General features: G+C 36.0%; 2 protein-coding genes across 6 annotated transcripts; one reads left to right on the top strand and one right to left on the bottom strand.

Annotated features, from left to right (window-relative positions):
- The first annotated feature begins 923 nt into the window (after positions 1-923).
- Positions 924-13,178, top strand: LOC132275401 (clathrin interactor EPSIN 2-like). Of its 3 annotated transcripts, XM_059776875.1 has the most exons (15): positions 924-941; positions 1,119-1,194; positions 2,091-2,192; positions 2,453-2,504; positions 4,600-4,679; positions 4,764-4,842; positions 5,644-5,727; positions 5,850-5,995; positions 7,282-7,623; positions 8,192-8,233; positions 8,341-8,448; positions 8,531-8,694; positions 10,239-10,429; positions 11,181-12,159; positions 12,265-13,178. In XM_059776875.1, exons 3-15 carry the CDS (start codon positions 2,158-2,160, stop codon positions 12,705-12,707), a joined length of 2,745 nt encoding a protein of 914 aa, XP_059632858.1. In that variant the 5' UTR covers positions 924-941; positions 1,119-1,194; positions 2,091-2,157; the 3' UTR covers positions 12,708-13,178. The 3 variants fall into 3 exon arrangements, with proteins under 3 accessions (XP_059632858.1, XP_059632859.1, XP_059632857.1); XM_059776876.1 differs by lacking the exon at positions 924-941 and having other exon boundaries at positions 948-1,194; positions 8,195-8,233; XM_059776874.1 differs by lacking the exon at positions 924-941 and having other exon boundaries at positions 948-1,194.
- A 264-nt stretch (positions 13,179-13,442) lies between these two features.
- LOC132275402 (uncharacterized) lies at positions 13,443-19,529 on the bottom strand. Of its 3 annotated transcripts, none has more exons than XM_059776878.1 (8): positions 19,028-19,529; positions 18,078-18,289; positions 17,055-17,336; positions 16,027-16,149; positions 15,583-15,733; positions 15,136-15,356; positions 13,872-13,908; positions 13,443-13,775 (listed from the first exon to the last, which is right to left on the bottom strand). In XM_059776878.1, exons 1-8 carry the CDS (start codon positions 19,395-19,397, stop codon positions 13,657-13,659), a joined length of 1,515 nt encoding a protein of 504 aa, XP_059632861.1. In that variant the 5' UTR covers positions 19,398-19,529; the 3' UTR covers positions 13,443-13,656. The 3 variants fall into 3 exon arrangements, with proteins under 3 accessions (XP_059632861.1, XP_059632860.1, XP_059632862.1); XM_059776877.1 differs by having other exon boundaries at positions 15,136-15,368; positions 19,028-19,528; XM_059776879.1 differs by having other exon boundaries at positions 15,136-15,233; positions 19,028-19,528.
- Between the last annotated feature and the right edge of the window lie 455 nt (positions 19,530-19,984).

Here is a 19,984-nt window from a genome sequence, read left to right as displayed (position 1 = left end):
CTCTTTTAACAAAAGAGAAAAAGTTTTAATTATTTTTATCATTATATTCAATAATATTTAGAATATTGTAATTTATTGAGTATAGTACTAAAATATGTATAATTTAGAATACTATTTAATTTAAAACTTCTACAATAATGAAAATTTGTAAAGGACGAATCCTTCCTATTCTTCTTTCTTTCTTTGTATCATTTTTGCCGAATAAAGGAAGTTAGTTCATTCTTTCCTATTTTCTCTCCACACCTCTTCCTTTCTTCCTACCGAACACAGCATAAGGGCAAGTTCAGTGAATGGAATTGAAGTTATAGAATTGAAATTTGTTAAAATTTGATAAAAACAATTAGAATTAGGAAGTGTTCGGTTGCATGGAATTGGACCATTATAATTGAAATTGGTGGAATTTGAAAAAAACAATTAAAAAAATTGAACTAAAAATTTCTCAAATTCTATCGATTCCAGTTCAAAACTCTAATTCTATGCAGCAGAACATATACTTGCGAAAATTGGACAATTTTTTTGTTTAAAATTCAGCAATTTTAAAATTCTAATTCTATATAGTCGAACATCGCTTAAGAGAATTCAAATCTTAGACGGTATCTTATGCTCTTTTTTTTTTTTTTTAAATAAAAAATTTAATTCAATGCCCGAAAGTCCAGTAGAGGATTAGAGGCTAGAGGTACTTTTATTTTCATTTATTATTCTACTCTTTCCTTACTAAACTTATTCCTTCTCAATTTGTTCCATTTCCTTTTCACGATCCTTTCCCTTACGGTTATAAAAACCAAACAAAGCGTTAATACTTTCTCTTTTATTCAAGTTCATTTTTTTAAAATTTCCTTTATTCTTTTCTTTTACTTTTATTTTGTCTTTTTCCCCCAAACAGAGCGTTAATCAACCAAAAATCAAAATAAAAAATGGAACCATAAATCCCTGCGTGCAAGGTGCGCTGTCTTCCTCGTTTTCTCTCTCTAACCGGAATAAAAATTATAGAGAGAGAACCAAATTATAGCTTCCTTCTCGTATTATTTCTACTACAATTTACAGCTTAAATACGATTTTTAAAGCTATTCGCATTTACCGTTCGTCGTTAATCTCCTCTCTTCTCTCTCTCTACTCAGAAGCACCAACTACCGTCTCTCAGATCTGGCCCTCGGCACTCTCTTTCCCGCCCGATATCGGTTCCAATTCGATCAGGTTCGATCTCTTATTCTCTATATTAGATCTGGGTTTGCTTTTGTTTTCCGAATTATGTGGATTCATATACTGTTTCAGATACACTTCTGGCTCTTAATTTTCTCAATTTGTTGGTCTACCGTTGATTCAGCTCGGTATTTTATGCAGTTCAATGCTTAATGACTGTTTGTGTATAATCTGATTTCTCAAGAAATGTTTCTTTGATTGGCTAGATAGTATATAATGTTTAATCATTTGCTTCTTTCTGAAAAATGTGTTCTTTTTTTTTTTGTTTTTTGTTTTCCCTCCCATTATTTAATGTTCCATTTTGGTTTCATCAAATATTGTTGAACTTAAATATATCGGATGTAGTCTTTTGAAATTCTGTTTAATTCAGATTCTCATGCTGTTAGTGAGGTATTTTGCTTCCAGTGGTGTAGATTTTCAGATGCGTTATGTTCCACATAATTCTTCCTCTCGTGTATGCTTGCCCACGTTTATTTAATTGGGTTTAAAAGGCTCGGGAAAATATAGAGTTGAATTGTTCTTCTATTGAATTGGCTATTGGGTTTTCATTGTGTTTTTTCCTCTTTTGTTTGTCTAAGTTTAGCCATTTGGAATATGCGGAATATATATTTGATGGAAAAAAACCTTCTTTTTTTTTTTTTTTTTTTTTTGTTTTTTTTGTTTTTTTTTTGTGATGATGCGCTTTCCTCTGAATGTTTTTGGTTCTGTTGAATTTGTGTTTTTGTGGGAGATATAAAGTTAAATTCTAAAGTGTTGTTCTTGAAAATTTTTATGGTTGAAAGTTATTTTCATGGTGTGATTGCTGGCAGTTGTCTTTGCTTAGTTGTTGACTGTGAGCATCTGATTTTTGTGGTATAATTCTAAATTTCTAGTCAATGTCTATTTTGCAGCACTACTTGATGTAATTAGAAGTGTGTTTCAGTTGAAGAGGATTTTTCATCGTAAACTGAAGTAACAATGAAGAAGGCTTTGGGTCAAACTGTTCGGGAGCTGTAAGTTTGATTGGTTCCCAAAAATTCCATTACTGAAGTATCAGCAAAATTGCTATCGAAAGAAATTTGATATATTTATTATTGATTACATTGTTGTAGTACATAGAAAGATGCAGGATTTCTAAATATATCTATTTAGATATATATTGTGTTGAATTATCATATTCTGAAATTTAGATTTTGCATTAACGAATTGGTTCCATCAAGTTGTAGCAACCTCATCAGTCTATGGCGTTCTGTTCTTTTATGTTTTCTTGCAGCAAGAGAGAGGTGAATAAGAAAGTTCTTAAAGTTCCTGGAATAGAGCAGAAGGTAATTTATCTATTAATTTTTTTTATAAAAAAAGACTATTAAACAGCTTTTTGTCAGACACTCAAGACGTATTTTTCATCAATCCTTGTTGCTTCGTACACAGACACATACAATGATACACACTGGCACATTTTTTATTCTGGAATAATATAACAGATGAATATGTATTTAGAACCTTTTTGCGGAGGATTGACTGTAATCTTGGAATAAAACATTCCTAACTTATAATGAGATTTCTCCAGTCCACTTCTTAGTAATGGTTTCTTTTTATTACATTGTATATGTTTCAGCTGCTGACCTCGAGTTACTATGGCTCTGTCCTTGTTCCATAGCTTATATGTATGTACAATCATCATTCATGACATATCAGTTCCATGTAGTCTTTTGAATACATAATCAATAACGATAATTTCAAGAAAAAGCTACTGAGGCTTATCATTTTATTTTATTTTATTTTATTTTATTTTTTTTGATAAGTAAAATGTATTAGAAAGCGTTCAAAAGGAGAACGCGTCCCGAGATATACACAAAAAGAATCTATGAACTCAAAGAACCCAAAAAGTCCACAATGTCCTCTAAAGAAGAATAATCCGTCCCCCAACCCCAACAAAAAAGGGTACAAATAATAGAAAATTTCAGCTGTCCAATAGAGGACTCCTTCCCATCAAAAGATCTTCTGTTCCGTTCTTTCCAAAGACTCCACCAAACGCAAAGAGGGGTCACTCTCCAGAAGTCTCTAGCCTGAGCCCCCACCCATTGGCCCCTCCAGATATCTAGCAATCCTCGAGAAGTCTGAGGCATGACCCAATGGATGCCAAACAAACCAAGCAAAAGACTCCAACATTCATAAGCAACAGGACAATGCAACAGAAGGTGATCCACGGACTCCCCAAAACACTTGCAAAGACAACACCGGTTAACAATGATATGTCTTCTCTTCCATAAATTGTCCAAAGTCAAAATCTTACTCCAAGTTGCAGTCCACACAAAAAAGGCCACCCTAAGGGGCGCCTTAGAGAGCCACACCGTCTTCCACGGGAAGGGCAACCCATGAAACCCAGAGAGGCGCACAAAGAATGACCGGACCTGGAACGTCCCATTAGAAAAAGGCACCCAAAACAAGGAATCCACACCAATGCCATCCAATTCCTGTCTGTACAAAAGGGCCAACAAGCCAGTGACATCATCCAACTCCCAATCCTGAAAAGGTCGCCTGAATCGCACATTCCAAGTATGAACGCTTCTATAGATTCAATATAAATGGCCTAGGTGATATGCTCTATTTGGAAAGGAAAAGTATTTGTAGGCCGAATACAACCCAATCTGATAGAGAAAATCCAGGTGGGGGCAACTGGTAGGTCCCACCTAGGTACCCCACACACTTCTCCTAGGGGTGCCAGACACGGGTAGAACCGTAGAAGTGTCCTGAAATGGTTGGACACGACTGGGCACTTTCAGGATATGACGGGGACACGACTGCTATGTCCTACCTATGAATGTGTCTTGTCAATTTATCCATAATTAACCCCAAAAGAAGGTTTAATGCTAATCTCTAGCACTTGTTTCTCCTCCTTTTATTATTATTCATGGCTCCACCATAAATGTTCTTTATCATGTCAATATATCGAACTTCTTCCTACATATATTTCTAGGGTCCTGTTGTCCCCATCATAAACAAAATCATATGAAGATCTTTCTTATTCTCTGTACATATTTCCACTACTCACCTTAATAAGTAAAAAATATGAAGATCTTTCTTATTTCTCTTTACATATTTCCATTACACACCTTAATAAGTAAATAGTTTTCATAGTTGATATATCCAGCATAAATTTTTAACAGTGTCTAGGGTGAATGTAGACAAGTGAGTTCAATCTGTCTGGTAACGAATGACTACTAAAGTAGCAGTTGAACAGTGTTCTGACTGACTTGGTTATGCAAAATTGAGATTACATTAGGATGGATCCTTTGGTGATTATGGGCTTATTTTCACCTCTGTAAAATCATTCAACTGTTATTGGATAGTCTCAAAATGTAACACCAGATGATTGTGAAATGGCTTATCCCAAGTACTTCTGTTTGTCTTATTTATCAGGTTCTTGACGCTACTAGCAATGAGCCCTGGGGTCCTCATGGATCACATCTTGCTGATATTGCACAAGCTACCAGAAACTAGTAAACTTGAATAACGTTTTTTTTATAGAATATTTATGAGTCATATTTTGTTCCAATGGAATTCATTATAAATCATTCATGCAGTCATGAATACCAGATGATTATGGTGTTGATCTGGAAGCGTATCAATGATACTGGCAAGAATTGGCGGCATGTGTACAAGGTTTGCATTTTTATGAGTTGCTATTATAGGTGGATTCTTACTAAAGTTCTTAGATATTACAGTTTTCTCTTTGACTTCATGGGAACCTGACCCATCTTCATTGGAAATGCTATATCTTTTTGATGTGCTGCTTTTCTTGTTTGCGTTGTGCTCTAGCTAGGGGTGGCAAATTACGACACGACAACACGACACAAACACGATACGAGTTAAAAGGGTTTGGGTTTGGCATAAACGGTGTTGGGTCATAAAAGGGTCGACACGATTAACCTGTTTACTTAACCGTGTCGGATTAGGGTTGAGGGGTTCAACCCGTGTAACACGTTTATGACTCATTTAACTCAACATGTTATAATTGTGAATATGACCTATGTAATATGTTACCCGTTTAAACCCAATTACTATGGATAGTTAAGTCATTTCAACATAAATTTTGTATATGCTTTATGATTTTTCTTTTTAGTTTGAATATTTGGGTTAATTATGACAAATTTTTTCTATTATTTAGTATTTGATTAAATATTAAATGTCTCGTTTTGATAAACAGGTCATTGAACGGGTTCACACGTTTACTTGTTTAATAAACGGTTTGGGTTAGTGTTGAAGATTCTTGACACGATTATTAAATGGGTTGGGTTTGGGCTTATCTATTTAGTATAATACCCTTACATCGACACGACACGAACACGACCCATGAACACGAATTGCCACCCCTAGCTCTAGCAATGCAACTGACCAATTTACTTCCTTTAAAAAAAAAAGAAAAATAATGCGACTGTCTAATTTCTTATAGCTATGTTTCAGGCTTTGACTGTTTTGGAATACTTGGTAGCCAATGGGTCAGAGCGTGTTATAGATGAGATCAAGGAACATGCGTACCAAATTTCAGTAATTTTCTATTCCTTAAAGCTATTTGACAATCATATGTTCTGCAAGTTTCTAGCTACCTCAAAAGTGTCTTGGTTTCTACTGCTGTGGTATTTATTATTATTATTTTTTTCTTGTGATAGACGTTGTCCGATTTTCAATATATTGATTCCAGTGGGAGGGATCAGGGAAGCAATGTCAGAAAAAAATCTCAAAGTCTTGTGATTCTAGTGAATGATAAAGAAAGGATACTAGAAGTTCGACAAAAGGCTGCTGTTAACAGAGATAAGTGAGTCTCAAGTGGCTGAAATAAATTCATGTTTATATAATTTGGCAGTTTAAGAGCATTGCATTGTGAAATGGTAAAAAGACCATGTTGACAATTGTGATAAAGTGGATTTGGGTATGAGAGCAATCACTTTGTGCAAAATAATATCAAACATTGAGTTTGTGCCCACTCTTCTCTTCCCAACCCCGTGTAGGCGACCAACACTGTGTAATGGCCTGCTGACTTTTGACTGTTTGGCAAGTATCCTCTGTTTTGGCGATTTTGTTAATCTATTATATCATTGTTGTCAGTGTTAACAATGCTTTATCCCAACCATATGTTCATTGAGTGAATCTTTTCGTTATGTCAGTTCATAAAGGGAACAATATGCTATAATCTCAGTATCCCATAGCCTCAACTCATGTTCTTTTTTGTTTTCCTCTCATTTTTTTTGATAGTGTTGAGGTACTAAAATCTGTTTTAATTAGCTTCGTTTTTTCTCTTTTTTAATGTGAAAACCATCTTATGAGGGAAAGGAGATATTGTTTCTGTTTTATCATTACTGGGCCAGTAAGTTTCCTAGAATTACTCATTTGTAAGTTTCTCTGCCCAAAAACTCTTGAGAATTTTATTAGCTAATCTTTTTTGCTACAATTTTCTACTACAGTTTTTGTGTACATGTGTGCATATTTATGCATCTATCTGTTCTTTGCTTCCTTAATTTTCAATGTTCTGAATATATATTTATTGGTTGGATGACCCAAAATAGTTGTGACATGACTTTGTTTATTCAGTTGTCTGAAAATTTTGACTGGGTTTATGTGCTAAATTATGAAAGTTTAATTTGTTGAGTTGTGCTATCCGTCCATTATGCACGCTTCACAGATATTTTCCTATTTTGTTTTTAAACCCTGGTTGATAACAATTTGAAACTTCCATCCTCATTTTAACCTAGGAAATTGTCAGTTTTCCGCTTTTATTCCCCTTTCTCTTTCCCACCCTAAATCAGATGAAAGAAAAGGAGAAAGAAGGAAAAAGATGTTGACCTATTTTCCAAAATCTATTGAAAGTTATGTTTGGTTTCATGCCTTGTTTGTTCATCATGTCATGAGTAGTCAGTATCTTTCCTTTCTTCTTCTTTTTCATGTGTAATGAGCTTGCAATTCTTTGTGAACCCTAAAATTCTTTTTGGATATGAGAGCACAGTTGGAAAAAGCAATTGATTGTATATAAATATTTTTTAATCAATGCCTCTACATGATATTTGTCACCAATGAGGTTTCTAATTGGGCCATATCACTCAATAGGTTTCGGAACACACCATCATCCGGTGGTATGTATAGGCCAGGTTCTTATTCGAGTACAGGAGGATACGGTGATCGATATGATGATGATCGTTATGAAGGCCGTTATGGAAGCAGAGATGAAGACCGGAATGGTTATGGGAGAGAGAGAGAATGGGGCTATAGGGATGAAGGTCGGGATGGAGATCGTTATGGTAGAGATTCTGAAGAACGCTATAGTTACAGGGACGACGATTACCGGGGAAGAAATCAAGGCGTTGATGACCACCGGTATGGCTCAAGAAGTAGGAGCTCTGATAGAGATAAAGACTGCACAAATGAAGAGGATGGTCGATATTCCTCTAGGTGTGTACTTCATTTTATGTGTTAGAGCTGAATTGATTTCAGTGATTTACCTTGCATCTCAAATTTATCTCAAAAATTATAATTCGTTCTGCTATTTTGCTGCTTCATTTTTATGAGAAAATAAATTTATATGTCAGAAAAGAAAAAAGGAAGTAAGGCGGAGGTTGCTTGGAATACTCGAGAAATCCAATGATAAAAAAGGGAGCATATTGTTTTCCACTAAATGGAACATCTCCATGAAAGAAAATAATTGTGGATCATTTTAAACTCTAGTGCATTCCTAGTGTTAGAAAAATGTCCTAAACGGATGGAATGCTTGTTCTTCAAGTTCTATATCATATGATTTTTGTATGAATGTGGTGTTTGGGGAAAGATGGATTTTTCATTGTGCTGAAAATGAATAATTTCTCCAAGGGGCTGTAGTGTTCCAAAAGTTCTCAAATTTTTATCACAAGTTCCCCCACGTGTCTAGTATCTCTCTATTGACATATAAAACATGCATGTTATGCCTTCCAGAGGACTTTGGTCTTGGTCTTGAAGATATGTTGACTTTAGTTTTATCATGCAGCAGAGAAAGTGGTGCCAAAGCTGATGATTCTCAGGATGGAAGGTAATTATAGGGAACTTCTTTCAAAAATGGTGGTTATAATGCATATTTTCTGAAAATGAGACTGAGTGAATCAATCTTTTCTCAACTGTATTTTTTTCTTCCCCCAGTTTTGCCGGCAGGCAACTTGAACGGAAATTCTCTGAACAAAATATTGGTGCTCCTCCTAGTTATGAAGAAGTTGTGGGTGATGCTAATAGCCCCATCCACAATGAAAGGTAATGATTCCCTGCCATTTTCTTACACCTGATATTCCTGGGAGTTTTGGTGCATTAGTTCTAACTTCCATATTGTTAAAAGGGAGAGAGAAACTTCTGCAGCATCAGTTTCTAAAACATCTCCTCCTCCTGTAAGTGCTAGTCCAAATCAAGCAACCATCTCCCCTGGTACTTCTGTAGCTCCTGCTCCTCTAAAGAAGGAAGTCGATGGCATTGATGAATTTGATCCACGTGGTTCGTTTTCAGGTATAGATTTGTTGGCGCTGAGATGCCAACTGCCCAATTTTACTGATGTTACTTTGTTGATAGCTTTACCATATTACTTCACAATGTGATGTGTTTGTTGACTGGTTGGGCAATCTGTGATTGACCGCATGTCGATATGTGTATGAAATTTAATCTTGCCCATATTTTGTCCATATCATGGTCAAAATGTATCCTTTTCTATCAACTGCCTCTGTGAGCGTAATTGCTCCCATATCCCTACCTGCTATCATGTGTGAATGAAATTCATTTAGATAAGGAAGTTAGGGATACAAGTTATAACACTGTCTTGTTATTAGTATGTGCAGACACGCATATACATTTCATAAGACTCTCTTGATGCTTCACCCGCGTGCTTGGCAAATTGATCTGTAATTTGCTGCAGCTATGAGGAGATTCACTAAGGCATTTGCGATTTGTTCTTAGCTTGACTTCATTTGAAGTTTCTGGCATGCCATGGAAATGGACATGATTATAAGTGCTTGGTCTAGGGACTTGCATGCCTATCTGTTCCATTTTGTCTGAAATGGAATAAGAAAAGCTGAAAGATTATATACATGCACACATTAGGTGAGTAGCTAGCATGATGCAGGAGATGCTAAATTTTATATGCTCTCATGTATCTAGTTACATACACTATGGTAACAAGAAAATCATATCCATCATTAGTATTAGGTGTTACTCATTTTGTACAGCTTATAGTTATCTTTTTCTTGTATAACTAATCTATGTAGATCTTCTGTTACTGATTATCATCATTATCTCAATCATCTTCTATTGGCATCTCAGCAAGTGACACATCACTTGAAGTTTTGTTTGATTTGGGTCCACTGTCTGGGATATGTTTACGTGTCGCTATAAAAAAGTTTTCCTGATATTATTTCCTTCTCTATACTATTTTCTCATTGTATAAGTTAACCATGAAGCTTCAAGTTGAACTGTCCATTTTACTCAGCATATGATTTGTGAAATGGTAGCTTTTAGTACTCTGTGGTTAGTGATGGCCCTCCTGAATTATGGTGTTTTTCTCAGTTGATAATTTGATAGCCTAATATGATTTGATTTCTCTTTTGTATTTATACTAAGTAGCCAATATATTAAAAGCAAGCTCCTTATATTACATTTCTGTGGATGAAAGGATTAGTTATAAGGTTTTGTTTTCAAATTATCTTATGGTGCATGTCATTGCGAATGGATCTATTCTTTACATCTTTTTCTTGGTTGTTTAGTGAAAATTTCAGTTTCTTAGCAAATGTTATAAACACAAATACGTTGCCTACTACTTGCACTACATTTTGGGACTGCGGGCATTTGTGTGAATAAATGAAAAGAGAGGGCTAATTTTCTCCTAAAGAACACCTAATTTTCCACTGTTCAGATATGAATTACTCTGTGATTGGCTAAGTTTTGGTTACAGAAATTATTGTACAAATAATAGTAGAGGGGCCAAACCAAGGAAGGCCTTTCTCTGCTTTTTCATACCTATCATTATTCAAAAACTCACATTTTGAGTTCTTTATGGTCAGCCGCCCCAGCTACAACAAATGGTGCTGAAATGGATTTACTTGGCTCTCTGTCAGAATCGTATTCCTCCAACTTGTTGGCTATCATGCCAGCTACACCTGCAATCACAAACTCTGAAGCTGATGTTTCTGCAAACTCTGCTTCTGGATCCACATTCGTAGCAACACCATCAGTATCCACTGTCTCAAATCAGGTAGGCGTGATGTTGTTGATGTATTGAACTTCTGAACTCCAATTTTCTCAAATTGCTTTATAAAAGACATTGATATACTCTAAAATGGATCAGGTTCTTTCCATTCTCTTTAAAAAGCAGAAACTTCCATGGTACAATAATAATATAGTCACAGCCTCAGCAGCTTTTGTGCAGCTTTATAATAAATTAGTAAGGGCTCCTATGTGCATCCATGGAAGTGATATCATTCCAGTTTTTTCACATTAAAGTTTTGGAATGTATATTTTGTGATAGAACCATTACTGGAAATGGAGTGTAGAGTAGTGGATGTTGAAACAAATTGGTTTTATGAAACCCAAAGAACATTCCTCTACATGTGAGAGATGTTCTTGATTAAGTGTTTTTCGAAAAGCAAATGGGTCTCTTGTTCACCTACCGAAAAAAATGATCTCTAATTCAAATGCTGTTCAAAATACTGTGGAATGATTTCATTTTTTTTTCCCCGGTAAATATGATTTCATTTCTATGGGATGCTCAAATGCATGCCCAAGTGAGATCTCTGAATGGTTCAAGGTAATGATATTGCATCTTTTTTTTCTTTTTTCCCCCAATCTTAAGGATGATCGTCATAGTTAACATTGGATTGAGTTTTCTTGCTGAGTCTCTCTGATAATTTCAGATATATTGTTTCCTCCCTTTTGCAAACTTTATTCATTTTTTTAATCATAAAGTGAGTGTATTTTCTGAGTTAGTGTACATCTTTTCTATGAAGCCTTTTGAAGATCCATTTGGCGATGGTCCCTTTCAAGCTATCCCTTCTACAAGCAGTGTCCCAGTTGAGCCCCAGAATGTTTTTCCAAGCCAAAATCGAAGTTCTGAACCACCTCATCCGGACACATTTCCTGGCATAAATTATACCTCACCCAATGTCTCCAGTGTTCAAATTCCTTCAAGAAACCCACAATTTTCACCCCAGGAGATGCCTACTATTAACCAGAACACTGATATTTTAGCAGACATTCTCCCTCCATCTGGATTTTCACCTCCTATATCTTCACAGTCAGCTTTTACAGTTGCAACGGGCCAGGCTGCACCACAGACTGGTTTTCCAGCTCAAAGTGGGCAACCTGTGTCCCTTGAAGGTTTTCCTCCTCACGGCAGCCAACCTGCATCACAGATGGGCTTTCCTCCTCACACTGGTCAACCTGCATCACTGGCAGCTTTTCCATCTCAAGCCAGCCAACCTGCACCACAGCCAGGTTTTTCAGCTCAAAATGGCCAACCTGTATCCCAGACAGGTTTTCATACTCAAATTGGTCCTGCATCACAGACAGGTTTTCCAGCTTCCAATGGTCAACCTGCACCACCAAGCACTAATTTCTACGGGGGCTTTGCACCGTCTGTTTCTACAGCTTCAGTTGCTCCACATACGGTTTCGCAAGCTCCTGCTGGACCCGCTGCACAGCATTCCACTGCCAATATCCTCCCGCAGTCTAGTTTTGCAGCCCCGGCAGCTTCACAGGCTTTTCAAACTCCAATTGGATCAGTTGCACAGCGTAACGGTGATGTTCTGGATAACTTTCTTCCACAAGCGCGACTGTCTACTCCCATGGTTTCACAGGCAGCTCCCCTGGCTTCAACAGGATCGCTTGCTATAGTTCCTCAACCAGCAAAGGGAAATTTTGAGCCGAAGTCTGCAGTTTGGGCTGATACTCTGAGCCGAGGACTAGTAAATTTGAATATTTCTGGATGTGAGTTATCATGGATTTTAACTTTGAAATGTTTCAAGGATCTTTCTTTGTAATTTGAATCTTTTTTTGTGTACCGAGAGACTTACATTTTTCCTCCATATGCAGCCAAAATAAATCCATTGGCGGATATCGGAATTGATTTTGAAGCCATAAATCGTAAGGAGAAGAGGATGGAAAAATCTGTGGTAGCTCCTGTGTCTACAGTTACCATGGGTAAAGCTATGGGATCGGGTTCTGGAATTGGCCGTGCTGGTGTAGGTGCCCTTAGGCCTACTCCAAACCCTATGGGTTCTGGTATGGGCATGGGTGGTCCTGGTGCTGGCACAGGAATGGGAGGCTATGGAGGGATGAATCAACACATGGGTATGGGAATGGGACCAGGTATAGGGATGAACATGGGCATGGGGATGAATATGGGTATGGGCCAAGGAGTTCAGATGCAGCCACCAACTGGATTCCCTCCTAGATCTGGCATGCCTGGTGGTTATAATCCCATGATGGGCATGAGTGGTCATTCTCAACCACCGTATGGCAGTGGCTATCGGTGAGATAGAGCCACCTCTTTGACTGAATTGGGGGAAAGTATTAAGCGGCTGGTTTATTATGCGGTAAGGAGACCGGACAGTGGACTAGATGTTACTTTCAAATCCCTGTTTCACCCACAAATTCCTGGTCTGGCGCTCGGTGTCTACATCTTTTTATCGTGATCTGTAATTTTCTGTAAAGCAAAGCTTTTGTAGCTATGAATGTTTTCATTGTCACGGGGTTTACTCCACGTTGCTCGGAGTGTCCTTTCTTTTGGGTGACAAGTTATGTAGGTGAGCTATTGGGGTTTTAGGTGTTGTGAAGTAGTATACTGTAGAGAACAACTTTTATGATCAGGTTCTCTCTTTTCTTCTTATCTTTACACCATTTTTTCTTTCTTATTTTTTATTTTTTCCCTGATCTGTAAAAGGTTTATAGTTTGGTATGCCTGTTTGCTGAACAATAAATCTAATAATTCATCCTTTTGATTGATATATTTGTCAGTATATAAATGGATGAATCAGATATTTTTTTACTTGTCATTATGTTTTCTTCTCTATACTGAATTGATATTAAGTGCGTCGAAGACCCCTTGCACAATTATGGTATTATTTTCTGGTGATGGTGCTTTGTAGTTTTTTCGTTACTATTCCTGCACTGTAAACTCATAAAATGGACATGAAGTTATTAATTGTAATCCCTGATGGCATGCTACTCAATATAGTGAGTATCTCTATATTCTATAAGCCCAGCCAAAATTACTAAAATAACCTTTGTAGTAGTTTATTCTTTTAATGCATGTTTTGTTTCAAGAAGAGCTATGAAATTTTCACACAAGAATTGCTCTTTTTGATAATTTCTTCAGGTCTCCCTTTCATATACACTGTTTGCATTGATATAAAAAACTTCTTATTTCACTTAAAACAATTACAATTATCGCGGTATCGACTTTGGAGATCAAATGGAATTTATTTACTCCAAGAAGACTTGAATCCTGTCACCGATTGTGTCATTAAAATCTAACAACTGCTTTCCTCCCGCTTCTAAAGCCGCATCATCCAACAATTCCTTGATGTTTACACCTCCCAATGCTGTGTACAAAGAACATGTAAAATCGTTTTAAACATTTATTTGACTAGTGATTAGACATGAACAAATCCAATAGTTCATAGAAAACATAAAATTACCTGGAACTATATTTGTAATTCCTTCCAAAAATCCAGCCTGAGGAAGACAGATGGTCAGTTTTCTTAAACCACATTTCATATCATATATAAATATGTTCACACACGAAAGAATAATGTTGCACATACATTTCAAAATTATACTAATAAGCTTAAGAATGAATTATATTCATTGATAGAATATTGGAGTAAAATTATAAAAGGACCCATAAACATACCGACAGAAAATTGGAGTATGTTTTGATTTCAGAACCAGCCAATCATTTATTTGAATAAGCACTTGAACACACACGGATGAAATCTTACATCAAATGCATGCAACTCTCCAAGTTTGTTGAATACATGTATTGGGTGACAGTAACAGGTGGGACAACATGTTCATTTGCTGGCAGATATGATTACAATCGTTCCTAAGGTGATAATGCCTAAAAGAAGAAAACAAAACTGTTTATGTCTGGATGCCATGTTAGTTGACTAGATAACTGAAGGAATTCGTGCCATGAATTTGAATCTATTAACAGAATACTGCCTTGCGTGGTTCTGAAATTTTTGGAATATGAAAAAAATCTTGTTTTAGGAAATATTAGCATATATTCTTTTCTTATATAATAAAGCATTCAAGAAATATATCCATATTAAAATGTTGTGCACATGACTGAAGATAGTTGTGCCATGAATATATGATAAATTACCAACTTGCATAAATTCTACAACACCCGAAGGATAAAGAATAGATGAGAACCCAAGATACGTTAAGATTATCATGAGGAGCTACAAAACCCTGTTTAATCATGTTGAATGAATTCGAAAAAAACCAAAATGTTGGCATTATTTTAATCATATTGTTGAATAATTTGTGAATTATGTAATTAAAAAGAATGTAGTTTAAGTTTATTTGATGGCAAAAGAAAGAGAATTTCAGAACTTATTAGGGTATTCAAATATTTTTTGGCCAATAAACATATTAAAATATGTAAGATGAACATGGAATCACCGAAGAGTTTGAGGGCAACCAGATCAGCTGGGCTGGAAAATCCAAACCATCCGACCAATTGCACTATTCTAAACATTTCCTAAAATAAAGGCGGCTTTATTTGATCAGGATTGACTATAGCTTGTACATGTAATGCAAGCATTGTCACTTTTGAGCTGTGCTCCCAACATAACATGATTTAAGAAAAACAATTACATGGTATCTAGGTTCACTTGGGGGGAAAAAAAATTTACATACTATCTAGGTTCACTTAGAAAAGGATAGATAACTTACAGGAATCCGAACATCAAGTTTTTCAAATCCATCTCTGCCAGTAATTTTGACTCTCAATGACCGAGACCAGATCCCTGAAAAAGAACCCCTTGAACCATCTGCATCATAGTTATTGTACACATCAGGAGTTATCACTTCAACCACAGGAGCTTGTGGACTTTGTCCTCTCTGCTCTGTATCATCTTGATCCCTCTGTTGAATACTATATGCATTGCTGCTTTCTGAAACATATCCTAATATTTAATAAAAAAATAAATAAGGGGTCACAGATGTCTATTTAGGCCATAACCACTGACATGACAATTTGATAGTACATTCAAGGAAGACCACCATGCCAGAAGCCTAGTAAGACGAAACTATCTTGGTAAAAAAAACCTTAGTGGATTAACAGTTCTCCATAAAGACAACAGAGAAGCTTCAACTTAAAGTGGCCTAATTTTCACCCACCTCTCTGCGAAGAAAGTTGACGGGTGCTAGTGGCATACTGCTTCTCTTCCTCATAGTAAGTGTTGAAACCTAATAATTCTTTAATTTCTTCAAAAGATGGCATGCTTCCAGGAGGAGGTATACGACCCCCTCTAATGGCCATTAGTGCATCCTGGAGATAGTTGATGGAAGTTACTCACTAGCCTTTTGAAATGAAATCACAAATGAATAAGTTGCAGAAGAAACGCAATAGTCTCAAAAGCAGACCAAAATCGATTACCAAATACATTACTAATTCAATCAAATGAAAAAATCTCACATGACATTGTACCAAGAATTTAAAATAACGAGAGTATGGATTTCAAGCTAAAATCTTTATACAAATTTGACATTTAAGCTGGCAAAATTCAGTTTCTAATTTTTTTTTCATGCAATTGTATTGAAAGAAAATTTTAAACAACTGACCTGCATTGCACGTATAGAAACCCCCATCAAGGAAAGGGGATATGCCACAATTTTATATCCAACATCCTCTAGTTCAATTGGATTAAGTATTGGTGTTTTCCCTCCTCCTTCAAGCATATTAGCCTACACAGGTATTAAAGAGTTTCATTAGTTGGCACAGTTTATTTAATATGGCAACATAAATTTCTACAATGCTCATGCAATTCAAAGATCCTCGTTAATAAGTAAGTTGACATTCCCCCATTATTCAATGCATGTGCAGAACAAACAAAAGATAGGGCATGAAGCACTATCATACAGTCAGCGCTGTCACTGCTGAACTATGAAGCAGAAACATGTCATTTGGTAAGCTAGACTAGCAAAACTTTGCAATGGGGGTTGGGGGGAAACCTAAGCAAGAGTAATGATGTTCAATTGATTAAAGTCATTGCCAGTTCAATAACCCATCTAAACTGCAATACCAATCATTTTCAGCATAACATGGGCTGAAAATGACCCCAACCAATTAACTGTGTCATAATTGATTTGGGATTCATAAAATCTTGGTATAGTAAAACCTAATCCAATTTGTCATTGTAATTTTAAGTTTTGTCTTATTAAAATAGGTGCCATCTGCTCAAATTCTCATAATATACCACAACTGTGAAACAAAGTTTAATATTGATGGTAAATTCAGTCTCTCAAAGGAAATTCATATGGACAAGCAGAAGAGAAAAGGAGGTAAGCAAATATACTAGCATTCACAAACTAGTGAAAATACGATTTTTCAGTAGTGAAAGCAACAAAGTGCTGATTCTTCATATAAATTGTTTGCAAAGACGAACCAAGAGAAATATTAGAGGAATCCACTGTCAAACACGATAATGAGCTAAAAGAAGACATTTTAAAGATCTAGTTTTGGATTATACTAGAGATAGAAACCTATAATACACGTGCAATTAGTTGACAAAGGTAACAAGATAAAGGAAAATTTTAATGCAACAATCAATGCTCAATAACACCAAAGCACAAAAAACAAAATGACATACCATTTTTGGAACTAAAGGATAAATTTCACAGAAGGCCTTCATTTCCTCTCTTGAAGCAAGTGCATCGATGAAAAGAACATCTGCTCCAGCATCAGCAAGGGCCCGTGATCTCCAGAGTGATTCATCAAATGACACCGCTTGACGAGAATCAGTTCGCGCCACAATAACAATGTCCGAGCCACTCTCTTTTCGAGCATCAACAGCTGCTTTTATCCTCATCACTGCTTCCTCTCTAGACACTACTTTCCTCCCATGCATATGACCACATGCTTTGGGAGATACCTAGCAATGACAGCATTATAGACAATAGGACAAAGTGGGTCATATAAGTGCAAAAGATTATGCAAGGAAATGTTAATCGTGTATCAAAGTGAAAGTTTAAAAGTGGAACAAATCCATGTATTGTTACTTGGAGACTTCAAATTCACAACCATACATGTAGATACAACATGACACATAACAGTGGAAAGTAGACATATTCAGATCCCTCTACAGTTGACATTCTAGATATCTTGCAACTTCCACAACAAAAGTTTATACGTCCTTTTTGTCCCCAAATGTAATATCTTTCTGGATAAATAATATATTTGGTGTAAATTACTAATAGCTCGTTCACCTACGTGTAGATCATAATTTTTACTGCTCCAATAATGATCCAAATACCCATACTTGGCAAACTAATCCTAAAACACTAAGATTCTTCAAATCATATCCTAAAGTCAATCCTGCACCTGCCACCTGGACACACAATAAAGCCGTGTAACATAACCCATAAAACTATGGCCACTAGTGGAATATTAACCAAACTAAATCTGCTTTAATCTCTTAGTCCAAGATGAAAAAGATCACAAAGCAACATTGAAAACTTTCCCAAGTCAAAATTAATCCAAAGAGCAGTAGAAATACTGAAATAGACAATAATAGGTGAGGGGGAGAGAGAAAATTGACCAAAAAATTATAAAAACGAACCACCCCACACACACAGGGAAGGAAAAAAAAGAACGAAACATTAGTAATATGAACCTGATCTTCAAGAATAATTCCTGCAAAGCCAGCTCTTATATATCCTTTGACAGTTCTCTTAACATTCATAGCGTTACCATATCCATTATCACCATCCCCAATGACAGGAATGGACACAGCTTGGGTAATTTGTTGCCCTTGATCTACCATTTCTCCATAAGAAATGAGTCCTGTATCTGGCAACCCCAACCGAGCAGCTGATATTCCAAATCCTACAAAAGCATGAAATGCCATCAATAAGTTTGTCCTTCAATATATGAAAATGTTAAGGAAACAATTAACTATCCATATCACTATGCAATAACAAAAAAAGAAAATCTAGTCACACTAAACCAAAAGCGAGATTGGATGATAAAACCCTAACGTTTCAATAGAGCAAGTAACAAACTGAAGTTTGAATGTTCTTGTCCTATTTTGGTTATATTTCAAGAACACTTTTCATCTTGCAAAAAATACAAACCATCACTACAGTAGCAATGAAATAAATTGACATTTGGGAGTACAAACAGTTATCTCCAATACCTAGAGTAAACTATCCCAACTAGAGTATTCAGCAAATAACACGATTTTTTCTTTTATTTCCCCGGAATATCCTAAAATCCACTGTCTTGAAATAAGTAAGAAAAAATTTAAACCCTATTATTTAAAACTGTAAGAAGATCAATCAACCATGATTCACTGTCTTCCATAACAAGTATTGTGATCAACCCAACCCACTTATTTTTCTTTGCTTATCCTGGTTTTATGATCAAAGAAAATTGTTAGAATGAAATAAAAATCCCCACATTTCAAAGTCCCTCAAAACCCAACAATGGGGATCAAAGTTCAGAGTGACTAATACTAACTATTTGGTATCAATATAACTAACAATTCTATTCCAAGCAAAACCCAAATCATGTAACGATGGTACAAGAAAAGAACAATTCGAATTAATGAAATGGACCACATACCACTTGTAAAGCACAAATCAAAACCAGCTCTTTCAACAAGCTTTGCACTGAGAGCATCGAAACAAGCCGGGCCTTGGTGAACTCCCGGAGAATCGAGAATCCGGCGAAGCTCCTTCGCCGGAGAGTCGCCGGTTGTAAGATTTTTCTCTCCAGAATAAGCTACGATGGATTTAAAGTTTACCCTTTTCGTTGTGAAACTAAAACTGCTACTACTTCTCTTTGAAGATTGATGAATTGGATTGTTGGGGAGTAAAACTAACCGTTGGAGAGGTGACCCAATTTTGAAATCTGAAATTTGATTTGCAGTTTGATGATGGTAATAGGGAAGACAGAAATTGCAGCAATTTTTGCTTATGGCTAAAGGTTCCATGCTTTCTCACTCCCCCGTCTCTGTGCGCTTATGAGGCAGCGGGAAGCGATGACTGATGACCGTGTTTGCTTTAGGTTGGAGTCTGGAGAGGTGGCACTTGCTTCGCCTCCTCTACATCTTTTCTTGTAATAAATTGGCTATTTATTATTATTATTATTTTTACTGACACGGTTTGACCTACGAAGTAATTTTTAAAAATTACTATTTTTTCACGTTACGTCCATTTTTTACTCACACTTCAAAAGTTATTTTTTAATTGTGTCAAGTCACTTTCTATATGTAAACATTGTAACTAATACAATTTTAACTTTAGTTAGTTGGACCTTTACCTTCACGTATAATTTAACAAATTACAAAAAATGCCAAAATTACGCTCCCAATTCTTCGAGCCCTAGTTCATGGCCATTACACTCTCTCCTTTTTCATTTTGAATTGCACAAGACACACAGTCCAATGTGTGATGTTAGTGTCACAATAGAAATTATAATTGGTAACATGTTTTACTCTTATCATCAATCAAAAAATACCAACTTGATTAATGTTTTTCTTTTCTGCAATCATCTGTGTCAGTATCTGTAATGGTATTT

The sequence above is a fragment of the Cornus florida genome, unplaced genomic scaffold (genome assembly GCF_030987335.1).
Source record: "Cornus florida cultivar Cherokee Brave unplaced genomic scaffold, ASM3098733v1 CherokeeBrave_3.0.0_Hap2_Chr09, whole genome shotgun sequence".
Classification (NCBI taxonomy): Eukaryota; Viridiplantae; Streptophyta; class Magnoliopsida; order Cornales; family Cornaceae; genus Cornus; species Cornus florida.
The sequence above is the reverse complement of the archived record's forward strand: the minus strand, read 5'-3'. Positions and strand labels throughout refer to the sequence as shown.

Coding starts and splice junctions, on each gene's coding strand:
- LOC132275401 (XM_059776875.1), top strand. CDS start 2,158: ATGAAGAAGGCTTTGGGTCAAACTGTTCGGGAGCT. Junction 10,430..11,180: donor TATCCACTGTCTCAAATCAG/GTAGGCGTGATG, acceptor TTTTCTATGAAG/CCTTTTGAAGATCCATTTGG. Junction 12,160..12,264: donor AAATTTGAATATTTCTGGAT/GTGAGTTATCAT, acceptor CTCCATATGCAG/CCAAAATAAATCCATTGGCG.
- LOC132275402 (XM_059776877.1), bottom strand. CDS start 19,397: ATGGAACCTTTAGCCATAAGCAAAAATTGCTGCAATTTCTGTCTTCCC. Junction 13,909..15,135: donor AACTTGATGTTCGGATTCCT/GTAAGTTATCTA, acceptor TGTCTTCCTCAG/GCTGGATTTTTGGAAGGAAT. Junction 13,776..13,871: donor AATTACAAATATAGTTCCAG/GTAATTTTATGT, acceptor CTTTGTACACAG/CATTGGGAGGTGTAAACATC.